The following is a 25,692-nucleotide window of genomic DNA, read 5'->3' as shown; positions in this document are numbered from 1 at the left end:
TTAAATACTAGTTTATGGATTTGACCATATTAATAATGACCTAAGGATCGTATTTCTGTGTGTTTATTATAATTAAGTCTATGATTTGATATTTGATGGCGCAGTCTGACTGAGCGGTGGTAGGCAGCAGCAGGCTCGTAAGCATTTATTCAAACAGTATTTTACTGCATTTGCCAGCAGCTCTTAGTAATGCATGAAGCACAGCTCTGTTTATGACTTATCAATTTATCAAGCCTATCAACTCCCGAGATTAGGCTGGCAATACTAAAGTGCCTATTAGAACATCCAATAGTCAAAGGTATATGAAATACAAATGGCATAGAGATAAACAGTCGACGCGTCATAATTCCTTTAATAACTAAAACCTAAAACTTCTTACCTGGGACTATTGAAAGCTCATGTTAAAAGGAACCACCAGCCTTCATATGTTCTCATGTTCTGAGCAAGGAACTTAAATGTTAGCTTTTTTACATGGCACATATTGCACTTTTACTTTCTTCTCCAACACTGTGTTTTTTAAAACCAAATTGAACATGTTTTATTATTTATTTGAGACTAAATTTATTTTATTTATGTATTATATTAAGTTAATATAAAAGTGTTCATTTAGTATAGTTGTAATTGTCATTATTACAAATATATATATAAAACTCATCCGATTAATCGTTATTGGCTTTTTTGGTCCTCCAATAAATCGGTATTGGCGTTGAAAAATCCTAATCGGTCGACCTCTAGAATCAACACAAACACTAATGAAACATGTCACTGTACCTGTTGCAGTGCTTGATGGGTCTGGTCATCCTTCATACCTTGGCGTTGCTGTATCTTCTGGTTGTGGTTGATGATACAGATCTCCTGGTTACAGATAAACAAGACACATTACAGGAGGGTTGAAAGTATTGGTTTTACTTTTCTACATATTGTTGTTTTCGAGGTAGGCTTTCATGGCTTTGATTTGTTAGTAAGTCCAGAGCTAAGCGTGTGATTGCTGGATTATTACCTTTTTGGTTTTAAGGTGGGCCTTCTTGGCGGTGATGCGTCCCCTGCGTGCCTCTAGCTGTCTGGTCCTCTGCTGCAGCTGGCTGAGCTTGTCTCTGAGGGGGGGAAGAGAGGCCGAGGGGTCCTCTACCCTCCGCATGGCATCAGGACTCTCATACGCATCATAGTACACTACCTCGTCCTGCCGCTCTGGGGAGGGAAGGGCACAGAGAGGTACACTGTTAGATAACCTCACTAGTAGTGTTTCTACAGAGGCTCTGGAGCTGAGCAGTTAGAACAGGTCTAGTGGTTCATTAACAGTAACAGGTATAGATGTATAGTAGTCTGGGGAGGCTGGTGAGCTGGGCGTTGAGCAGCAGTTCCTAGGCTGAATGTTACTTAGAAGTAACATGTACAGTGCCTTGCGAAAGTATTCGGCCCCCTTGAACTTTGCGACCTTTTGCCACATTTCAGGCTTCAAACATAAAGATATAAACTGTATTTTTTTGTGAATAATCAACAACAAGTGGGACACAATCATGAAGTGGAACGACATTTATTGGATATTTCAAACTTTTTTAACAAATCAAAAACTGAAAAATTGGGCGTGCAAAATTATTAAGCCCCCTTAAGTGAATACTTTGTAGCGCCACCTTTTGCTGCGATTACAGCTGTAAGTCGCTTGGGGTATGTCTCTATCAGTTTTGCACATTGAGAGACTGGATTTTTTTCCCATTCCTCCTTGCAAAACAGCTCGAGCTCAGTGAGGTTGGATGGAGAGCATTTGTGAACAGCAGTTTTCAGTTCTTTCCACAGATTCTCGATTGGATTCAGGTCTGGCCTTTGACTTGGCCATTCTAACACCTGGATATGTTTATTTTTGAACCATTCCATTGTAGATTTTGCTTTATGTTTTGGATCATTGTCTTGTTGGAAGACAAATCTCCGTCCCAGTCTCAGGTCTTTTGCAGACTCCATCAGGTTTTCTTCCAGAATGGTCCTGTATTTGGCTCCATCCATCTTCCCATCAATTTTAACCATCTTCCCTGTCCCTGCTGAAGAAAAGCAGGCCCAAACCATGATACTGCCACCACCATGTTTGACAGTGGGGATGGTGTGTTCATGGTGATGAGCTGTGTTGCTTTTACGCCAAACATAACGTTTTGCATTGTTGCCAAAAAGTTCAATTTTGGTTTCATCTGACCAGAGCACCTTCTTCCACATGTTTGGTGTGTCTCCCAGGTGGCTTGTGGCAAACTTTAAACAACACTTTTTATGGATATCTTTAAGAAATGGCTTTCTTCTTGCCACTCTTCCATAAAGGCCAGATTTGTGCAATATACGACTGATTGTTGTCCTATGGACAGAGTCTCCCACCTCAGCTGTAGATCTCTGCAGTTCATCCAGAGTGGATGGCCTCTTGGCTGCATCTCTGATCAGTCTTCTCCTTGTATGAGCTGAAAGTTTAGAGGGACGGCCAGGTCTTGGTAGATTTGCAGTGGTCTGATACTCCTTCCATTTCAATATTATCGCTTGCACAGTGCTCCTTGGGATGTTTAAAGCTTGGGAAATCTTTTTGTATCCAAATCCGGCTTTAAACTTCTTCACAACAGTATCTCGGACCTGCCTGGTGTGTTCCTTGTTCTTCATGATGCTCTCTGCGCTTTTAACGGACCTCTGAGACTATCACAGTGCAGGTGCATTTATACGGAGACTTGATTACACACAGGTGGATTGTATTTATCATCATTAGTCATTTAGGTCAACATTGGATCATTCAGAGATCCTCACTGAACTTCTGGAGAGAGTTTGCTGCACTGAAAGTAAAGGGGCTGAATAATTTTGCACGCCCAATTTTTCAGTTTTTGATTTGTTAAAAAAGTTTGAAATATCCAATAAATGTCGTTCCACTTCATGATTGTGTCCCACTTGCTGTTGATTCTTCACAAAAAAATACAGTTTTATATCTTTATGTTTGAAGCCTGAAATGTGGCAAAAGGTCGCAAAGTTCAAGGGGGCCGAATACTTTGGCAAGGCACTGTATAAAGTGCATAGTATTACCCGTGATCTGTCTGCGGAGGCTGGTGAGCTGGGCGTTGAGCAGCAGTTCCTCACAGCGCAGCACCTCAGCCTGGATGTCATAGAGCTGCAGCTGGAGCTCATAGTACAGCGCCTCCATCTGGTCCAACCGCTGCATGGCATCCTCTCCCTCCTGCAGGCTCTGCATCTGAGACAAACAGACATAGATGGTCAGAAACACAGACAGAGGGAGAGTCAGAGTATTGTGTACATCAGGGATGGACAACTTTGATGGGAGTGGGGGCCACAAGAAATCTGAACACATCATGAAGGGCCGCAGTTTCTGGCGGGTCTGCGTACACATATGTGCATTTCGAATTTGCACCTTGGTTATTCTACTATTCTAACTGCAACAGTAATTTGAGACCCGACTGAGGTTTTTTTTGTTTTATTGATCTGAGGGCCTTCAGAAGGGGGCTGCCGCTACTTGCCCATCTCTGGTGTACCTGATGTGTGGTGAGATATCTGTTGTAAAATGGCTGCCGTGGCATCAGGTGATATACATTGGTGGTGGATGAGGCATAATTCCCCAAAACAATGTGCTTTGAGCATCTTGAAAAATGTATAGATTTATCAGTACTTCCCTTCTCAGGCCGTGTTTCCTCTGCTTCAGGCAGATCTCCGTGGCCCTCATCAGTTGACTATTTATTACTATAATAACAGTAGTAGTATAGTAATAGTATTAGCTGTAGTACTGTAATATAGGAGTAATACCTCCTCTTTCAGGCCGTGTTTTCTCTGCTCCAGGCAGATCTCCTTGGCCCTCATCAACTGCAGCGTTTCCTTGGAGACAGCGTACTGCAGACGCTCCACGCGGTCTACAGCTGCAGCCCACGTCGACTTGCCAAACTTCCTCTGGTCCACACGCATCCGCTCATACACCGCTGCAACACACACACACCAACATAACAATTACTGTAAAACTTCAATTCATTGCTTGGGCGTTTATTTGCTTAAACAGAACAGAACAGGCACGTGTGTGTTATCATTTGCACACCATGTCACATTTATTTTGTCTTAGTATACCTCTATATATATATATATTTTTTTTTTACAAGATATGTCCTTGACAGAATACTTATTCTCCTCTGTGCATTTCAGTTCTTACTTTCACCACTAGAGGGCTATCTGCTGATTTCTAGGGGTCTGTACTGCCTAAATTGGAGACAAAAACAAATGATTTACATGTTTGGGAATAGTTATAGACTTTGTAGTCAGTGTGGAGCCAGTGGATAGTTGGGTTATGGTTAGTTTGGGGATTCTGGGAGAGCAGTTTAAAGCCTGGAGATTATGGTCTGACTGAGGGGCTGATCTGCCATCTGGATAATACATGGCTCTGGAGTTTGTCTGTACAGAGTTTGTGTGTGTTTATGTGTTTTTCTGTGTGTTTCTCTATAGGAGTGTTCACACTGCACCTTAGCCCGGGGCTAAGGGAGATTTTAGCCCAGGGATAAGGGAATGTTCACACTTGCACATTCTAAAGTGGGCTAGCACCAACCTTAGCCCAGAACTAGCTGGTCCTGCTCCGGAGCAGGGTTAGTACCAACTTTTCGGGGGGATTAGTCCCAGAAACACAGTGCCAAAATAGCAAGTGTGAAACTGTGTCAAGAACAACACCTAGAATGATCACTATCCAATCACATCCAATACGGTCTTCTCACTTAGCCAACTAAAGCTATAAACTCTACAGCTGGAAGAGCAGCAAACCATCCATTTCCCTCTGTTTTCATAACTTTTCTATTGACATTTAATTGCATATATCCATGATAATAATATTGTTGCATGATTTCGCATGGATCAGAAAAGTTGACATCTTGTTCATTCACTTCATTCTCTGTACAGGAGCAAGATAGAATTTCAAAAGTGAAACATTGCTGTCTGCCTGACTGACAACAATGTTTATACAATGCATCACTGTTGGAAATCAAATGCTAGAAGCAACAGGAAATATTGTGTTAATAAATTGCGTATAATATTGGTTGTGCATCAGAAATGTTGGTCGCATGTTGTGTTTGTCAGTTAGCTCAGGGCTTGGGTATACAAGTGTGAATCCTTAGCCAGGGCTAAAGTTTAGCCCAGGGTTAACAAATATGTATGTGAACACAGGCTAAGCTATCCCAGGCCAGTCTAGTCTGGAGCTAAGATATCCTGGAGCTAAGAACAACGCCAGTGTGAAAAGGCCTTATGTGTGTATGTGTGTATGTGTGTACCTTTCTGAGCCCTGGCGGTTGTCTCAAAGAACTTGACGGTAAGGTCCTGTATGGAGAGGACGGCAGCGTGAGCCTTCCTCGTCCACTCCTCATCCTCCCTCCTCAGCCCCTCCACACGACGAGGCCCCAGACGCTCCGTCTCCAAGGAGATCTGACCGAGGGGACACAGATCAATAGGGGTCACGCAAAGGTCAAATCAACATAAATCAATGACATATTTATAAATATATTATCCCAGAGGGAAATCTGGTGTGCCGGTCCAGCAGGATAAAATAAAGGGATTGGATTAATAAATGAAAGTCAAACTCTCGCACATGGATACATTGAGAAATTCAGACCTTACAAATAGTGATTAATTGAGGATTTAAAGTACCTGAATTCACCTGGCCTCATGTCATACCAGTCTTTAACAGCACGTTGTGCTGTGGTGTAGCAGTCAGGGACATAGAGCTTCAAGACTGGACATGTGTTTACTGTACTACTAAACCCAGTGTCCTCCTTTGTTGTAACTTTTGATAACTGTAAGACAACCTCATTTAATCAAACATACTGAGGCAACGACAATCGAGTGCTTAAGTGTTAATGACTTCTCAGACTTAGTTCATTACTTGGAAGTGACTTGGGTAAGGTCTTTTACACTGTCTTTGTAGCTAGCTAACCAGCCCTGGATACGCCCTGGGTGAGTTAGTAAAACAGTTGATTATTGTTCTGTTCATTGTGTGTTTTAGAGAGCAGCTGGAACATATTGTAGTTAGAGTAGCTGATTTCCTAAGAACAGCCCCCACACAGCCCACTGTTTTGCTCCTGTCTGGACCAGCCTTGATTTCAACGTCCACGGATGTAGATTTTTGGTCCGGTCCAGAACAAATCTGAATCCATCATAGACGTCTATGTTTGGTTCAGATTTGGTCCGATCCGGACTGGCCTTGATTTGGCCCAAACATAGACATTTCATAAGTTTGGACAGCACAATACAGTAAAGAAAAGTTGAGTATAGCACAGTACCTTAGAGTATAGTACAGTATAATGTACTGTATTGTACCCTATTTTACACTAATGTACTCTACTGAACTAAACTGTACTCTACTGAATTAAACTGTCCTGCTGCTCATTGACTACAGCTCAGTGTTCAACACCATAGTGCCCACAAAGCTCATCACTACGCTAAGGAACCTGGGACTAAACACAACCCTCTGCAACTTGATCCTAGACTTCCTGACGGGCCACCCCCAGGTGGTGAGGGTAGGCAACAAAAAGTCTGCCATGCTGATCCTCAACACCAGCTCCCCTCAGGGTTGCCTGCTTAGTCCCTCCTGTACTCCCTGTTCACCCACGACTGCGTGGCCAAGCACGACTCCAACACCATCATTTAGTTTGCTGACGACACAACAGTGGTAGGCCTGATCACCGACAACGACGAGACAGCCTATAGGGAGGAGGACAGAGACCTGGCTGTGTGGTGCCAGAACAACAACCTCTCCCTCAATGCGAGCAAGACAAAGGAGCTGATTGTGGACTACAGGAAAAGGCGGGCCGAACAGCCCCCATTAACATCGACGGGGCTGTAGTGGAGCAGGATGAGAGTTTCAAATTCCTTGGTGTCCAGATCACCAATGAGCTAACATGGTCCAAACATACCAAGACAGTTGTGAAGAGGGCACGACAACACCTTTTTCCCCTCAGGAGACTGAAAAGATTTAGCATGGGTCCTCAGATCCTCTAAAAGTTATACAGCTGCACCATCGAGAGCATCCTGACCAGTTGCATTACCACTTAGTATAGCAATTGCTCGGGAACTGACGGTAAGGCGCTACATAGGGTAGTGCATACGGCCCAATACATCCGAGGCCAAGCTTCCTGACACCCAGGACCTATATACCAGGCGGTGTCAGAGGAAGGCTCAAAAAATTGTCAAAGACTCCAGTCACCCAAGTCATAGACTGCTCTCTCTGCTACCGCATGGCAAACGGTACCGGAGTGCCAAGTCTAGGTCCAAAAGGCTCCTTAACAGTATCTACCCACACGCCATAAGACTGCTGAACAATTAATCAAATGGCCACCCGGACTATTAACATGAACCCCCCCCCCCCCGCCCGCTTTTACACTGGTGCTACTCTCTGAGTCACAACAATAGACAAACAGTGTGTTTAAACTAATAACACACACATTGTTGTATGTTTCTTGTCTATATTGAATACGTAATTTAAACTAGAGGTCGACCGATTAATCGGAATGGAAATTGGTATTTTTGGGCGCCGATTTATTTATATATATATATATTTTTTTATACCTTTATGTAACTAGGCAAGTCAGTTAAGAACACATTCTTATTTTAAATGACGGCCTAGGAACGGTGGGTTAACTGCCTCGTTCAGGGGCAGAATGACAGATTTTCACCTTCTCAGCTCGGGGGATCCAATCTTGCACCCTTACAGTTAACTAGACCAACGCAATAACGACCTGCCTCTCTCTCGTTGCACTCCACAAGGAGACTGCCTGTTATGCGAATGCAGTAAGCCAAGGTAAGTTGCTAGCTAGCATTAAACTTATCTTATAAAAAACAATCAATCATAATCACTAGTTAACTACACATGGTTGATGAAATTACTAGATATTATCTAGCGTGTCCTGCGTTGCATATAATCTGACTGAGCATACAAGTATCTAAGTATCTGACTGAGCGGTGGTAGGCAGAAGCAGGCGTGTAAACATTCATTCAAACAGCACTTTGGTGCGTTTTGCCAGCAGCTCTTCGTTGTGCGTCAAGCATTGCACTGTTTATGACTTCAAGCCTATCAACTCCCGAGATGAGGCTCGTGTAAATGAAGTGAAATGGCTAGCTAGTTAGTGTGCGCTAATTGTCATTGTGTTGCTGGTTCGAGCCCAGGGAGGAGCGAGGAGAGGAACGGAAGCTATACTGTTACACTGGCAATACTAAAGTGCCTATAAGAACATCCAATAGTCAAAGGTTAATGAAATACAAATGGTATAGAGGGAAATAGTCCTATAATTCCTATTATAACTACAACCTAAAACTTCTTACCTGGGAATATTGAAGACTCATGTTAAAAGGAACCACCAGCTTTCATATGTTCTCATGTTCTGAAAACATTGCACAAGTTAGCTTTCTTACATGGCACATATTGCACTTTTACTTTCTTCTCCAACACTTTGTTTTTTGCATTATTTCAACCAAATTGAACATGTTTCATTATTTACTTGAGGCTAAATTGATTTTATTTATGTATTATATTAAGTTAAAATAAGTGTTCATTCAGTATTGTTGTAATTGTCATTATTACAAATAAATAAATAAAAATCGGTTGATTAATCAGTATCGGCTTTTTTGGTCCTCCAATAATCGGTATCGGCGTTGAAAAATCATAATCGGTCGACCTCTAATTTAAACATTCACAATGTAGGTTGGAAAAAGTATGTGAACCCCTAGGCTAATGACTTCTCCAAAAGCTAATTGGAGTCAGGAGTCAGCTAACATGGAGTCCAATCAATGAGACGAGATTAGAGATGTTGGTTACAGCTGTGTAGCCCTATAAAAAACACTCACAAATGTGAGTTTGCTATTCACAAGAAGCATTGCCTGATGTGAACCATGCCTCAAACAAAAGAGATCCCAGAAGACCTAAGAATAAGAATTGTTGACTTGCATAAAGCTGGAAAGGATTACAAAAGTATTTCTAAAAGCCGTGATGTTCATCAGTCCACGGTAAGACAAAATGTCTAAATGGAGAAAGTTCAGCACTGCTGCTACTCTCCCTAGGAGTGGCCGTCCTGCAAAGATGACTGCAAGAGCACAGTGCAGAATGCTCAATGAGGTTAAGAAGAATCCCAGAGTGTCAGCTAAAGACTTACAGATATCTCTGGAACATGCTAACATCTCTGTTGACGAGTCTACGATATGTAAAACACTAAACAAGAATGGTGTTCATGGGAGGACACCACGGAAGTAGCCACTGCTGTCCAAAAAAATATTGCTGGACGTCTGAAGTTTGCAAAAGTGCACCTGGATATTCCACAGCGCTACTGGCAAAATATTCTGTGGACAGATGTAACTAGAGTTGAGTTGTTTGGAAGGAAGATACAACCCTATGTGTGGAGAAAAAAAAGGCACAGCACACCAACATCAAAACCTCATCCCAAGTTTTAATGACTCCAACCTAAGTACATGTAAACTTCCGACTTCAACTGTATATTGTTGTGACCTAGATGAAGATCAGATCAAATGTTATGACCAATTTATGTAGAAATCCAGGTATTTCCAAAGGGTTCACATACTTTTTCTTGCCACTGTAATTCTACTGTGTTACTTTTTATTTTATTTAGTAAATATTTTCTTAACTCTATTTCTTCAACTGCACTGTTGTATAAGAGCTTGTAAGTAAGCATTTCACAGTAAGGTCTACACCTGTTGTATTTGGAAAATGTGACAAATAAAATTGGATTTGATTTTGATTAGGAAGTCACCTGAAATGCATTTCAATTAACAGGTGTGCCTTGTTAAAAGTTAATTTGTGGAATTTCTTTCCTTCTTAATGTTAGTGTTTGAGCCAATCAGTTGTTGTGACAAGGTAGGGGTGGTATACAGAAGATAGCCCTATTTGGTAAAAGACCAAGTCCATATTATGGCAAGAACAGCTCAAATAAGCAAAGAGAAACGACAGTCCATAATTACTTTAAGACATGAAGCTCAATCCGGAAAATGTCAAGTACTTTGACAGTTTCTTCAAGTGCATGTGCAAAAACCATTAAGCGCTATGATGAAACTGGCTCTCATGAGGACCGCCACAGGAAAAGAAGACCCAGAGTTACCTCTGATAAAGAGGATAAGTTCATTAGAGTTACCAGCCTCAGAAAGTGCAGCCCAAATAAATACACATCTCAACATCAACTGTTCAGAGGAGACTGTGTGAATCAGGCCTTCATGGTCCAATTGCTGCAAAGAAACCACTACTAAAGGACACCAAAAAGGAGAGACTTGCTTGGGCCAAGAAACACGAGCAATGGACATTAGACCAGTGGAAATCTGTCCTTTGGACTGATTTTGGGACCAACCGTTGTGTCTTTGTGAGACACAGAGTAGGTGAACAGATGATCTCTGCATGTGTGGTTCCCACCGTGAAGCATGGAGGAGGACGTGTGATGGTGTGGGGGTGCTTTGCTGGTGACACTGTGATTGATTTAGAATTCAAGGCACACTTAAACAGCATGGCTACCACAGCATTCTGCAGCGATACGCCATCCCATCTGGTTTGCACTTAGTGGGACTACTATTTGTTTTTCAACAGGACAATGACCCATAACACAGCTCTAGGCTGTGTAAGGGCTTTTTGACCAAGAAGGAGAGTGATGGAGTACTGCATCAGATGACCTGGCCTCCAGAATGACTCGACCTCAACTTAATTGAGATGGTGTGGGATGAGTTGGATGGCAGAGGGAAGGAAAAGCAGCCAACAAATGCTCAGCATATGTGAGAAAAGCATTCCAGGTGAAGCTGGTTGAGAGAATGCCAGAAGTGTGCAAAGATGTCATCAAGGCAAAGGGTGGCTACTTCGAACAATCTCAAATATAAAATATATTTTGATTTGTTTAACCAGTTGGATTTAGGGGACGCTATTTTAATTTTTGGATGAAAAACGTTCCCGTTTTAAACAAGATATTTTGTCACAAAAAGATGCTCGACTATGCATATAATTGACAGCTTTGGAAAGAAGACACTCTGACGTTTCCAAAACTGCAAAGATAGTCTGTGAGTGCCACAGAACTGATGTTACAGGCGAAACCCAGATAAAAATCCAACCAGGAAGTGCCGCATTTTTTGAAACCGCCTCATTCCAATGACTCCTTATATGGCTGTGAATGAGCTACGAATGAGCTTACGTTTTCCCAAAGGTGTCTACAGCATTGTGACGTCTTTTTAGGCATTTCCCTTGAAGAATGGCTGTAAGGGACCATATATGGCATGTGGTCACATGGTGTCTCCCGCAGAAAACCTTGCGTAAAATACTGAGGTAGCCATTTTCCCAATCGCTTCTTATAAGAAACCAACTGCCTCAACGGATATATTATCGAATATATTTGTTAAAAACACCTTGAGGATGGATCCTAAACAACGTTTGCCGTGTTTGTGTCGATATTATGTAGCTAATTTTGAAAAAAGCATTTTTCGGTCGATTTCTCAGCCAAGCATGGTGAAGAAACGGGAGCTTTTTCGCCTACAAAAATAATATTTTTGGAAAAAAGGAACATTTGCTATCTACAGCTATCTGCTGTCTCCTGAGTGAAAGTATCCGAAGTTCTTCAAAGGTAAATGATTTAATTTGGTTGCTTTTCTTATTTTTGTGAAAATGTTGCCTGCTGCCAGCAGAGCCTAGCATAGCATTATGCCATGATAAACTTACACAAATGCTTGTCTAGCGTTGGCTGTAACGCATATTTTGAAAATCTGAGACGACAGTGTTGTTAACAAAAGGCTAAGCTTGTGTTTGAATATATTTATTTCATTTCATTTGCGATTTTCATGAATAGGAAAAGTTTCTATGGGTATTTATGTCCGTTGCGTTATGCTAATGCATTTGAGGCTATGATTACGCTCCCGGAAAAACAGTCTTTCAAAATAATAGTACTTCCTGGTTGGATTTTCCTCTGGTTTTCGCCTGCCATATCAGTTCTGTTATACCCACAGACATTATTTTAACAGTTTTGGAAACTTTAGAGTGTTTTATATCCAAATCTACTAATTATATGCATATCCTATCTTCTGGGCCTGAGTAGCAGGCAGTTTAATTTGGGCATGCTTTTCATCCAAATTTCCAAATGCTGCCCCCTACCCTAGTGAAGTTAACACTTTTTTTAGCTACTACATGATTCCATATATTATTTCATAGTTTTGATGTCTTCACTATTATTCTACAATGTAGAACATTTAAAAAAATAACGAAAAACCCTTGAATGAGTAGGTGTGTGCAAACTTTTGACTGGTACTGTATTAATTTTGCTTACTGCAAGCCTACATACACTCACTCATATGTTAATATCTCAATGTAAAACAGATGTGTCTGTATTGGCGTTCTCGCTCTCTCACACACACACACACACACACACACAGGCCACATGCATGCACGCAGGCAAGCACACACACACAGTAATCAACAGCACGCCACACCTGACCTGGGTGGTTCACATCAGCCAACAAACTGTATGCTGAGTGTGTGACAGAGGGAGAGAAAGACTTAGATAGAGGGGGGAGAGACTAAATAGAGGGGGGAGAGAGTAGATAGAGGGGGGAGAGAGTAGATAGAGAGAGAGAGAGAGAGAGAGAGAGAAGATAGATAGAGAGAGAGAGAGTGTTTTATAGGGAGAAAAGGCAAAATAAAGGGAGAGTACTCAGTCAGTCCCACAAAATTAGACATGACCTTAGTGCTGGGGTATCCATTCTCCAATAGAGAGGGAATATTAGCCCTCTACAAAAACTATAACATTTAGACTTTGACTAACATCTGGGCCACACCTCCTGCTGTGGAACTATGGAAACACCCTAACAATGGGGATGTCCATCTTAAAAGAAATAGGCCTACTGTAAACACTGGCTTGTCACTTCACTGCAGACTTTCCTTCCAAGGGCTATTGACCCCATGTAAAATACACAATTTCTACAATGCCATTGTTCTCCATTTCCCTGATTTTGTTGTTGACTGTTGTCTGTGTGTGTATGCCTAGGTGGGTTAGGCATGGTTCTGGTTAAATAAAGTGTTCTTGGAGTGAAAGAGCTAAAAAGACATGAATAGATTAAGTTATCGGGAAATCTAGAATAGAAGTATGAGGATGGAATAATGAGATGCGAATAGAATAGTGGATATGATGTCAGAGAGTCTTTATGTTGTTTTCTGTCCAGTCTGCCACCTGGTCCAGTAAGCCCCTCCCCCTCTCAGCTATCATTTCCTCGTTGCTGTGTCACTGTGGTGTGGACCATGTGGTGGGGGTCTCATCTCAGACACGACACCCTATTTATCCATGACCTAATCCCACACCACTAAATTATATACACACACTGACACTACCTCCAGTAATAGAACTACACTACAATATACCTTCATTCTTCTGCCCATCTTTCCACACGTCCTCTACAGCCCACTATGTAATCTGCAGCTTCAGACAGCTGGTGTCAAAGTGAATGAGGCAGAAATAGCAGTCAGATCTGTTTCCAGGGCCATAGGCTGAGATAACTACAGATAGACCACAAAGATAAACAACAGATAGACCAGTGTCACGGTGTCATGGTCCTTATCACAGATGCTTAAAACTGCCTTCTATCACTTTGGGAGTGGGGAACGTTAGCACACACACAGAGCACAGACACACAGAGTTTTATCATCCAGAATGTTAATGTTCTTCCTCCTACCTATGCTACATAGCCACCGGTCAATAGGTTACAGAAGCTAAATGACTTATTAATGCATGCCTTCTGACCCTGGCTGTAACAGAATACCCACGCTGCATCACTCCAACACGCGATATGGCCTTCCCACAATGCACCATTCATCCTATACCTGCTCTCCTTTGTCCTCGACACTCATTCACTTCATGCCTTCATTCATCAGATCCCTCATTCACTTGTTCCACTTGGCATGTTGGCAGGGGCTAGGGTTCAGGGATGGGCAATTATAGTGCTGATAGACTGCAGTGTGTGCGGGCTTTTGTTCCAACCCTGCTCTAACACAGTAATCAAAATTGGCGATTTGAAAACCACGATAGGTTGATTACTTGAATTGTAGTTATTGCTGGGCTTGAACAAAAGCCTGCCTAACGATACCCATTATCAGTTCAGACCCGAGCCTAAAATTAACTTTTTGGTCCACCAGCCACTGTGGCAGGTAGATAAAAAAAAAAAAAATAATCTCCCAGACACTCAGATTTTCTACCAGCCCAAATATTTTTTGGCGCTACAATTACACCAACACAACAAAACAAAAAAATAGATGAGTATGCTTTGTAATGTTTCTAAAACAATAAATGTATGACAAGTAAGAAGTAATAATCGGGGTTCATTATATTTAGCTTGGCACCTAAAACCCACAAACTTTTACAGATGCACAATTGAGAGCATCCTGTCGGGCTGTATCACTGCCTGGTACGGCAACTACACCTCCCGCAACCGCAGGGCTCTCCAGAGGGTGGTGCAGTCTGCCCAACGCATCACCAGGGGCAAACTACCTGCCCCCCAGGACACCTACAGGACCCAATGTCACAAGTAGTCCAAAAAGATCATAAAGGACAACAACCATCCAAGCCACTGCCTTTACACCCCGCTATCATCCAGGAGGCAAGGTCAATACAAGTGCATCAAAGCTGGGACCGAGAGACTGAAAAACAGCTTCTATCTCAAGGCCATCAGACTGTGCTAGTGATAGACTTGAAATCACTGGCCACTTTAATAATGGAACACTAGTCATTTTAATGTTTATATATTTTGCATAACTCACCTCATATGTACAGTTGAAGTCAGAAGTTTACATACACCTTAGCCAAACAATTCCTGACATTTAATCCTAGAAAAAAGTACCTGTCTTAGGTCAGTTAGGATCACCGCTTTATTTTAAGAATGTGAAATGTCAGAATAATGGTAGAGAGAATGATTTATTTCAGCTTTTATTTCTTTCATCACATGCCCAGTGGGTCAGAAGTTTACATACACTCAATTAGTATTTGGTAGCACTGCCTTTGAAATGGTTTAACTTGGGTCAAAGGTAGCCTTCAGGTAGCCTTCCACAAGCTTCCCACAATAAATTGGGTGAATTTTGGCCCATTCCTCCTGACAGAGCTTGAGTAACTGAGTCAGGTTTGTCGGCCTCCTTGCTCGCACACACCTTTTCAGTTCTGCCCACAAATGTTCTATAGGATTGAGATCAGGGATTTGTGATGGCCACTCCAATACCTTGACTTTGTTGTCCTTAAGCCAACTTTGGAAGTATGCTTGGGGTCAATGTCCATTTGGAAGACCCATTTGCGACCAAGTTTTAACTTCCTGACTGATGTCTTGAGATGTTGCTTCAATATATTCACAGAATTTCTCTTCCTCATGATGCCGTCTATTTTGTGAAGTGCACCAGTCCCTCGTGCAGCAAAGCACCCCCACAATATTATGTGGCGATCCCATGCTTCACGGTTGGGATGGTGATCTTTGGCTTGCAAACCTCCCTCTTTTTCCTCCAAACATAACGGTGGTCATTTAGGCCAAACAGTTCTATTTTGGTTCATCAGAGCAGAGCACAATTCTCCAAAAAGTACGATCTTTGTCCCCATGGGCAGTTGCAAACCGTAGTCAGGCTTTTTTTATGCCGGTTTTGGAGCATGTCTTCTTCCTTGCTGAGCGGACTTTCAGGTTATATCGATATAGGACTCGTTTTACTGTGGATATAGATACTTTTGTACCTGTTTCCTCCAGCATCTTTTGCTGTTGTTCTGGGATTGATTTGCACTTTTCACACCAAGGTACGTTCATCTCTAGGAGACAGAACGGGTCTCCTTCCTGAGCGGTTTGACGGCTCCGTGGTCCCATGGTGTTTATACTTGTCTACTTTTGTTTGTACATATGAACGAGGTACCTTCAGGCATTTGGAAATTGCTCCCAAGGATGAACCAGACTTGTGGAGGTCTACAATTATTTTGGTTGATTTGTTTTGATTTTTCCATGATGTCAAGCAAATAGGCACCGAGTTTAAATGTAGTTTAAATGTAGGCCTTGAAATACATCCACAGGTACACCTCCAATTGACTCAAATTATGTCAATTAGCCTATCAGAAGCATCTAAAGCCATGACATCATTTTTTGGAATTTTCCAAGCTTTTTAAAGGCACAGTGAACTTACTGTATGTAAACGTCTGACCCACTGGAATTGTGATACTGTGAATTATAAGTGAAATAATCTGTCTGTAAACAATTGTTGGAAAAATTACTTGTGTCATGCACAAAGTAGATGTCCTAACCGACTTGCCAAAACTATAGTTTGTTAACAAGAAATTGGTGGAGTGGTTGATAAACAAGTTTTAATGACTCCAACATAAGTGTATGTAAACTTCCGACTTCAACTGTATGTTCAGCTGTATGTACTGTATTCTACCCTATTCTACTGTGTTTTAGTCTATGCCACTGACATTTCTTGCCAAATATTTATATATTCTTAATTCCATTCCTTTACTTTAGACTTGTGTGTATTGTTGTGAAATTTTTAGATATACCTTGTTAGATATTACTGCACTGTTGGAGCTAGAAACATTGGAGCACTGTTGGAGCTAGCATTTTGCTACAGACGCGATAAAATCTGCTAATTTGTAAGTGACAACTAAAATTTGATTTGTTTAATTAAATTTTTTGTGACCTGAGTTTTTTTTACCAAATTATCACAGATGAGACAAATGTTCATCTGCCTCTTTAAGGGCTGGAGATTACTGTGGTAATGTGACTTGGGTCATGTTTGTGCCTGTGAGATTGAGAGTGACTAGTACCGTAATTGCTGGACTATTAAGCGCACCTGAATATAAACCGCACCCACTGAATTATTACAAAATATGTATTTTGTACATAAATAAGCCGCACATGTCTATAAGCCGCAGGTGCCTACCGGTACATTGAAACAAATTAACTTTACACAGCTTTTAAACTAAACACGGCTTGTAACAAAAATAAATAGGCTTTAACGAAACATGGCTTGTAACAAAAATTAAAACAGTTGCCTACCAAGAAAGTCATTGGTCACTATCTTCCTCCTCCTGTGCACTGAAACCACTGAAGTCATCTCCTTCGGTGTCGGAGTTGAATAGCCTCAGAATTGCTTCATCCGATGTTGGATCGTTTTCATTGTCGCTCTCATCACTTTCATCCGGAGTCAAATACCCCGCTGAGCTCATGCTGCCCCTTCAACACGCAGCAGTCCAGCCTTTCGAAACCCGTTGATGATAGTGGATTTTTTGACAATGCTCCACGCTGTCAGGACCCACTGGCAGACTTGACCATAAGATGCTCTTCGCCTGCGGCCCGTTTTAGTGAAGGATTTCTCCCCACTTGTCATCCAAGCCTCCCACTGAACAAGGAGCGCCACCTTAAATGCACGATTTACACTGATGTCGAGTGGCTGCAAATACTTTGGGCCATCTGCTTTTCTTCCCTCTGAAAGCTTTTGTTGTCTTTCTGCACTGAGTCAGTTCCTCACGCTGCTGTTTCCAACGTCTTATCATCGACTCATTAAGGCCAAGCTCCCGTGCAGCAGCTCTATTTCCTTTTCCCACAGCCAGATCGATCGCCTTCAACTTGAAAGCTGCATCATATGCATTTCTCAGTGTCTTTGCCATGATGAGGGTGACAAAATTACTACCGTAATCAGAATGATGGGAAGTTTGAGCGCGCTCGATTTACGTCACATTATGTGACGGTGCTCAGTTTTTTGGCGGCATGAATCTTGTGAAAGCGGGAAAAATCCATAAATTAGCTGCGTCATTGTATAAACCGCGAGGTTCAAAGTGTGGGAATAAAGTAGCGGCTTATAGTCCGTAAATTACGGTATCTGTGTTGTCTTCTCTTCCCTAGCAGTTGAAACTCAAACATTGTAAAACAACCTAGCTTGTGAACAAAACAATGTAAATAGCCAAGAAACACAAGAACAATGTCTCACTTCAGTAGACCTTTGTTTCAAGTAAATTAGACCAACTTTTATGCCTGTGCGCAGCGCTTCTAAAAATGAATCTTCCACAACTCTTCACGCCAGGCTATATAGGGTTCATGGGTATTTGTTGTGTGATTAAGTTACCGGCTATGAAGCAAAACAAAACATCAGAAATACTTTGAAAGCTGCTACTAGGGCATTTATTTGACTATAAATGTGGTCATACCTGACTATTTTTCTCACAAATGCGAGTGAAATGTTCGCACTGTGGAGCCCTGGCCACCCACCAATGTGGCTGGGGAAATAGACATCTTAACCGCCAATGCCAATCTACCCTCATTTGGAGGGTGGCAGCTATTCATTTTAGGCCTTTGTTCAGACCATTGCAACTGCTCAATTGTATTCATTCCCATATGCAAAGCTTCAAACAGCTAAATATAACTCTTGGCCTTGTCATCCTCTTCCTTTCTAGAGGTGACAGGCTTTATTTACACCTTCGACTAGGACAATAGGCGTCAGCACAGACACTGTGTGTGTGTGTTCACCCTCCCAGAGAAGGTAAGAGAAGGCTGTGACTTTAGCAGGTAGGCTATATCTCTCCCTTGGGACATTGATAGCAGTCTATTGAGACTACCTAACCTACCCTCATCTCTACACATTACATTTCTCACCTCACATTACTTGCAACATTTACCAATTTGAACATCAAGCACAATGCAAAACACATGCAAATACCCTATCGTCCCCTCTTTGTCCTCTCCAACCTGTCTCTCTCCTCTCCCTCCCCCTGTTCTCTCTCTCTCTTCCTTCCTCTCAGTGATACACAGACTCCTCCTTTAATGAAACAGCCAGCTGTGTACAGCAGGGCCGTTCTACTGACTCATCAGTCTGGGAGAAAACACAACATCCAACGTCCTCCCAACCAAGAACTGACTGGCCCGTCTGGTATTGGGGTTCATTTGCATACAGCTTTGTTTCCAGCCGTTGGCTCGTTGGTTTCACCTGAGGGCAACAGGTGATTGGACTGAGGCTGAGTCAGCATTAAAGCATCAAATAGTCCTTCTGACTAACTATCCCAGACGGATCTTCTTAGCTCATGATATAGCAGAGTTTAGGGATTTACTAATATTTTGTAATTGTCATCACAAATAAGGACGAGTGTGTGGAAACCTTAGACATTAACTAAGATGAACCAACAGTTCTGGGTTTCTATGGTGGATAGAATATACAGTACTGCAGCTCCTTCTATAAATCTAACATTTAACAATGGACTACCAGCAAGCCCACTAAGCACTTTCTCCTTTATTAGAGCCCAGTAGGCAGCAGGGTTTCCGGTAGGAAAATGTGGCGCTGGACATTTGACCGGCAACATTTTAAATTTACCGGACATTTTAGAAATGTACCGGACCCATATGCATTGAGTGCGTAACCGGATTAGGGCTTACACCCACAGCGCTCAGAATGACAGAAATCTATGGTAATTTATCTAAACAGAACAGGCATGTCAAGGATGCAACGATGTGCAGTCATTCTTACCCAATTCTGATGTGCACTTTGAACATGTTAAAATAACTGTTCACATTTACCTTTCCTCGGCCAACAAGACAAGTAAGGAACAGCAAAATCCCTTGCCAATGTCAATCTACTATATTAGAAAAGTTTAGGCTACCTAGTCTATTGGTCAGTTCTTTGAGAAAGACATGTCATATTCCAAACAGACAGTTGTGGGACAATAGATCCCAAATTCAAACAAGCAGTAGGCCTAGGATACATAAACAAATATGTTAAAAAGCAACAGATCAGAACATTTAGCTTAAAATGTTGATAAACTATTATTTCTTCACATTATAAGTGTAGCAATGCGCACAAGGCAGTAGACTATGCGGGAATGTGATTTCCATAATACAATTAGCAGGAAAACACAGTTGTCAAAAAGGCACTGCACATGCCAACCGTTTCATGTGACAGAGATGAAAATATCCTCTAGGCTACTTTGAAGCAAGGAAAGACATGCCTCATAATATGTATTATGAGCTCTGACTACAAACATTCATTTGAACAGTCACCCAACTAGGAATTCCAACTCGGGAACTCTTTCTAGAGCTCTGACTTTCCAACCTGAAGATCTCTGACGTCATGATTTCACATCGTATTTGTCAGAGTTCCAAGATGTCTTGAAAGCACCACAAGATGCTGTAGCAGCAGCTCTAGCAGTGACAGATTTTCCACTGAAAGGCTCTGTATCTGTATGCTGTACGAGTGTGCTAAAAAATATGCATAACAAATATACTGTAAACGCGCCAATTTAATTACACTAAATTATGCAAATGAACCAATAGACCGATAAGCATGACCAGTCAAATGTATTTCCATCGACTGGTATTTCCATCATTGAATTGATTGAGATTCACAATGAGATTTTTGCCCATTTTATTTATCGGCTGTTTCATTTTTTTACCGGACAAAGGCCGGCTACTACCGGCTAACGGAAACCCTGGTAGGCAGGCAGGATTACTGAGACATATCATTGCTCCAGGTTCTGGACATCTGGCAGGTGTACTAGAGGAGAGCAGATCAGTGGAGCAGCTTTGACCACACTGGTAGGATTATCCAACGAGCCCAGATCCTTCCTGCATATCTCACAGGGTTACCCTACCCTAGACGCTGATTCAAGGTCAGTTCAGCATTTCTCCTCCAAATGGTTGGTGTTAGGATTTGGGGAGGGTAATCCTTCCCAAATGATCCTAGATCTGTACCTACCGGGAAGCAGGTTCTACCCGGATCTCATAATGCTGCATTGTATTCTGAAGGAACTCCCCTTACACATGGCCATGTATGTATGCATGTATGCATGTATGTGTGTGACCAGTGCAGCGCCACAGACAGCCATGCTGGGTGAAGAATGTGATGTGGCCAAAGACAAACAGGGGAAATCACCCCAACCTCCATGACTATAGGCTGAACCCTCACAAGAGATTAGTAAAATAACACAAAATCCTCACTAACACAACACCCTCAGAGAGAGAGGGGAGAGGGCAAGGAAAGGAAGGAGAGAGACAGAAAGACAGAAAGAGGGGGAGAGAGGCAGAGAGTAAGGCGAGAGGGGAGTGGGAGAAAGAGACTGAACAGAATGATAAGCAGCTGAAGAGAAGAGAGAAGAGGTGTATGTGTGTGCTGAGCAGTATTCCAGCCAGGTTTGGTTTAGAGCCTGAGTACTGACCACAGCACTAATACTTCTACTGTTGGTTAAGCTGCTCTGGGCAGGAAGGCAGGCGGGCTCAGCCGATCTGATCCCCCCATCACACACACACACACCATCATATTGCGGGTAGAGGTTAGTGTTAACCACATACCTAGGATCAGCTTAGCCTTAACCATTACAGTGGAGTAGGACAACAACAAAATTAGGAGCAATTTCATCCCACCATCTCGTCAGTCCAGTTAGCCACAGAAGCTAACCCTAATGTCAGTAAATAGGACTTAAGAAATAATGTGTATTAGAGTGTATGCTGCTGTCTGTCAAAGAGCTTTTGGCCCACCCTTTAATGGTTCAAACAGCCGACCAATCATCCTGTTAAAAATGTTTAGCAAACTTTTAGAAAAAATTATGTGTTTAATCAAATACCAAGTTATTTTACAGAAAACAAAACATTTAGTATGCTTATAGGGAAAGGCACGCAACGTGCTCGGCACTGACACAAATGACTGATGATTGGCTGAAATAAATTGATAGTAAGAAGATTGGGAGCTGTTTTGTTAGACTTCAGTGTAGTTTTGTCATTGATCATAACCTATTGCTGAAAAAATGTAGGTGTTTTGGATTTGCATCCACTGCCTTATTGTGGATTGAGAGTTACCTATCTAATAGAACACAGAGGATTTTCGTTCACGGAAGCCTCTCTCATGCAAATTCAGTTGAGTGTGGTGTACCGCAGGGCAGCCGGCTAGAGACATTATTGTTTTGTTTTTACAAATGACCTTTCACTGACCTTGAATAAAGCCTGTATGTCTATGTATGCTGACAACTCAACAATATACACATTGGCAGCAAAGGTTTAAAAAAATAACAGAGACACTTAAAATAGAGCTCCAGTCAGTTTTAGAATGGATAACTATCAATAGAATGGTGCTAAATATAATATAAAATAAAAGCATCACTTTTGGACAAATCATTAGCTCAACTCTATACCTTGTTCAGCTCTAGTATTGAATAATGTGGCTATTGAACAAGTTGAGGAGACTAAACGGCTGTGTGTAACCATTGATAGCAAGCTGTCATGGTCAAAACATATAGACTCAATGGTTGCTAAAATGGGGAGAGGTCTGTCCATGATAGGGCGTTGCTCTACCTTCTTGACATCTCAGTCGACAAGACAGGTCCTCAGGCCCTAGTCGTGTCGCACCTGGACTACTGCCCAACTGTGTGGTCATGTCCGGCAAAGAAGGAAATAAGTAAATTCCGGTTGGTCCAGAACAAAGCAGCACGTATCGCACTTATATGTACACGGAGGTAAAGTGTCAGTAACATGCATGTCAGTCTCTCCTAGCTCAGAGTTGACTGCGTCACTATTGGTCTTTGATGTGTAGAAGGTCCCAAACTCTCTGTTCAAGCAGTTGGCACACAGTTCGGACACTCATCGGTACAACTTGAAACATGTAACCAGAGGTATCTTCACAGTCCCCAGAAGAGGCTAGGTAAAGCACAGTATTAAATCGAGCCATGACTACATGGAACTCTCTGCCACCCCAGGTAACTCAAACTGGCAATAAAAACAGTACAAAAAAAACAGACAAAAGAACACTTTACTGCACAAAGGGGACTGTGAAGAGACACAGCCATTGTATACATCTTGTATTGCAATTTGCACTGTACTACAGTACCAGTCAAAAGTTTGGACACCTACTTTTCTTTATTTTTACTCATTTCTACATTGTAGAATAATAGTGAAGACATCAAAACTATGAAATAACATATAGAATCATGTAGGAATCAAACAAGTGTTAAACAAATCAAAATATATTTGAGATTTTAGATTCTTCAAAGTAGCCACCCTTTGCCTTGAATCTAAAATCCAAACTTTTGACTGTTACTGTATATATACACAGTGGGGAGAACAAGTATTTGATACACTGCCGATTTTGCAGGTTTTCCTACTTACAAAGCATGTAGAGGTCTGTAATTGTTATCATACATACACTTCAACTGTGAGAGACGGAATCTAAAACAAAAATCCAGAAAATCACATTGTATGATTTTTAAGTAATTCATTTGCATTTTATTGCATGACATAAGCATTTGATCACCTACCAACCAGTAAGAATTCCGGCTCTCACAGACTTGTTAGTTTTTCTTTAAGAAGCCTGTCACGCCTTGGTCTTAGTGTTTTGTGTTTTCGTTATATTATTTGTTCAGGCCAGGGTGTGACATGGGTTATTGTGTTGTCGTATTGGGGGTTTTTGTAGGCATTGGGATTGTGGTTGATTAGGGGTGTGTCGAGTGTAGGCTTGGCTGCCTGAGGCGGTTCTCGATCAGAGTCAGGTGATTCTTGTAATCTCTGATGGGGAACCGTATTTAGGTAGCCTGAGTTTCACTTTGTATTTCGTGGGTGATTGTTCCTGTCTCTGTGTAGTGTCACCAGATAGGCTGTAATTAGGTTTCACGTTCCGTTTGTTGTTTTCGTATTTGTATAGTTATTTCATGTGTCACTTTGTTCATTAAAGTCATGATTAACCACTACGCTGCATTTCGGTCCGACTCTCTTTCAACAAACGAAGAACGCCGTTACAAAGCCCTCCTGTTCTCCACTCATTACCTGTATTAACTGCACCTATTTGAACTCGTTACCTGTATAAAAGACACCTGTCCATACACTCAAACAGACTCCAACCTCTCCACAATGGCCAAGACCAGAGCTGTGTAAGGACATCAGGGATAAAATTGTAGACCTGCACAAGGCTGGGATGGGCTCCAGGACAATAGGCAAGCAGCTTGGTGAGAAGGCAACAACTGTTGGCGCAATTATTACAAAATGGAAGAAGTTCAAGATCACCCTCGGTCTGGGGCTCCATGCAAGATCTCACCTCGTGGGGCATCAATGATCATGAGGAAGGTGAGGGATCAGCCCAGAACTACACGGCAGGACCTGGTCAATGACCTGAAGAGAGCTGGGACCACAGTCTCAAAGAAAACCATTAGTAACACACTACGCCGTCATGGATTAAAATCCTGCAGCGCACACAAGGTCCCCCTGCTCAAGCCAGCGCATGTCCAGGCCCGTCTGAAGTTTGCCAATGACCATCTGGATTATCCAGAGGAGGAATGGGAGAAGGTCATGTGGTCTGATGAGACAAAAATAGAGCTTTTGGGTCTAAACTCCACTCGCCGTGTTTGGAGGAAGAAGAAGGATGAGTACAACCCCAAGAACACCATCCCAACCATGAAGCATGGAGGTGGAAACATCATTCTTTGGGGATGCTTTTCTGCAAAGGGGATAGGACGACTGCACCGTATTGAGGGGAGGATGGATGGGGCCATGTATCGCGAGATCTTGGCCAACAACCTCCTTCCCTCAGTAAGAGCATTGAAGATGGGTCGTGGCTGGGTCTTCTAGCATGACCACGACCCGAAACACACAGCCAGGGCAACTAAGGAGTGGCTCCGTAAGAAGCATCTCAAGGTCCTGGAGTGGCCTTGCCAGTCTCCAGACCTGAACCCAATAGAAAATCTTTGGAGGGAGCTGAAAGTCCGTACTGCCCAGCAACAGCCCCGAAACCTGAAGGATCTGGAGAAGGTCTGTATGGAGGAGTGGGCCAAAATCCCTGCTGCAGTGTGTGCAAACCTGGTCAAGAACTACAGGAAACGTATGATCTCTGTAATTGCAAACAAAGGTTTCTGTACCAAATATTAAGTTCTGCTTTTCTGATGTATCAAATACTTATGTCAAGCAATAAAATGCAAATTAATTACTTAAAAATGTGATTTTCTGGATTTGTATTTTTTATCTAAATAGTTTAACTTACTTTTTTGCAATAATCACTGCCCTTTTTGTTAAAATGTTTACCAGAACCATGTTCAATGCACATCCATTAAATGACTTAACTTCTGGTAGCAGGCAGTATATAACATTAACACAGGTCTCATAAACAATCTCTCAAGCACAAGCACACCTGCTAGTGAGTAGCCAACTAATCTTTATATTAAAGTCTAGACACCTTGGATCTATTTGCTTGCTAACAAGGTAGAACACTTGAACTGTTATGAATACATTCTCCTGTCTGACTCAAACTGTTTGAAAAACATAGCCTGTTCACTATGTTTAGATGTTGAAATCAAGGATAATAATATGCTTATTTCTCAGAATGAGAACGAGTTGCCAATTCCTTATATAACTGCGTCTTTTTATGCTCATTGCACATTTCTAAAACACAGACTAGACAGCTAGTATAACAGTTTGTGGCTAAAATGCTGCTAGAGGTACATGGTGCCACTCACAACAGAAACTGACCATTAATTATCCCCAATCATGTTCATTGATACTTCCGTTTTAGTAGAGTCTTCTCTGTTTTACATTTCTGCAGATGAGACATAAAAAGGTTATCATTAGGTTATCCTCTATTACAATAAAATATTGTCTCAATCTGTTTCGGTGTCCATATGACTGATTACATTGGCCCAAACCTCAAATGCAAATAGCAAGTTGAAACTGCTTGTTATCAGAGAGGAAGATGGTGATCTTTCATCTTTGATGTTG

The 25,692-nt window shown here is 41.9% G+C and overlaps 1 protein-coding gene across 1 annotated transcript in view; it reads right to left on the bottom strand.

The window, feature by feature from the left end:
- jmy (junction mediating and regulatory protein, p53 cofactor) overlaps positions 1 to 25,692 on the bottom strand; it is a 60,483-nt gene that overhangs the window by 4,142 nt on the left and 30,649 nt on the right. The window contains exons 3-7 of the mRNA XM_020457817.2: positions 5,268 to 5,418; positions 3,772 to 3,941; positions 3,040 to 3,205; positions 1,001 to 1,188; positions 772 to 855 (exon numbers count right to left, since the gene is read on the bottom strand). Coding sequence (XP_020313406.1) covers positions 772 to 855; positions 1,001 to 1,188; positions 3,040 to 3,205; positions 3,772 to 3,941; positions 5,268 to 5,418 — 759 coding nt within the window. The remainder of the gene's footprint in view (positions 1 to 771; positions 856 to 1,000; positions 1,189 to 3,039; positions 3,206 to 3,771; positions 3,942 to 5,267; positions 5,419 to 25,692) is intronic.

Source organism: Oncorhynchus kisutch, linkage group LG23 (assembly GCF_002021735.2).
Source record: "Oncorhynchus kisutch isolate 150728-3 linkage group LG23, Okis_V2, whole genome shotgun sequence".
In the NCBI taxonomy this organism is placed as follows: Eukaryota; Metazoa; Chordata; class Actinopteri; order Salmoniformes; family Salmonidae; genus Oncorhynchus; species Oncorhynchus kisutch.
Note: the sequence above shows the minus strand (reverse complement) of the source record. Positions and strands in the feature narration are given on the sequence as shown.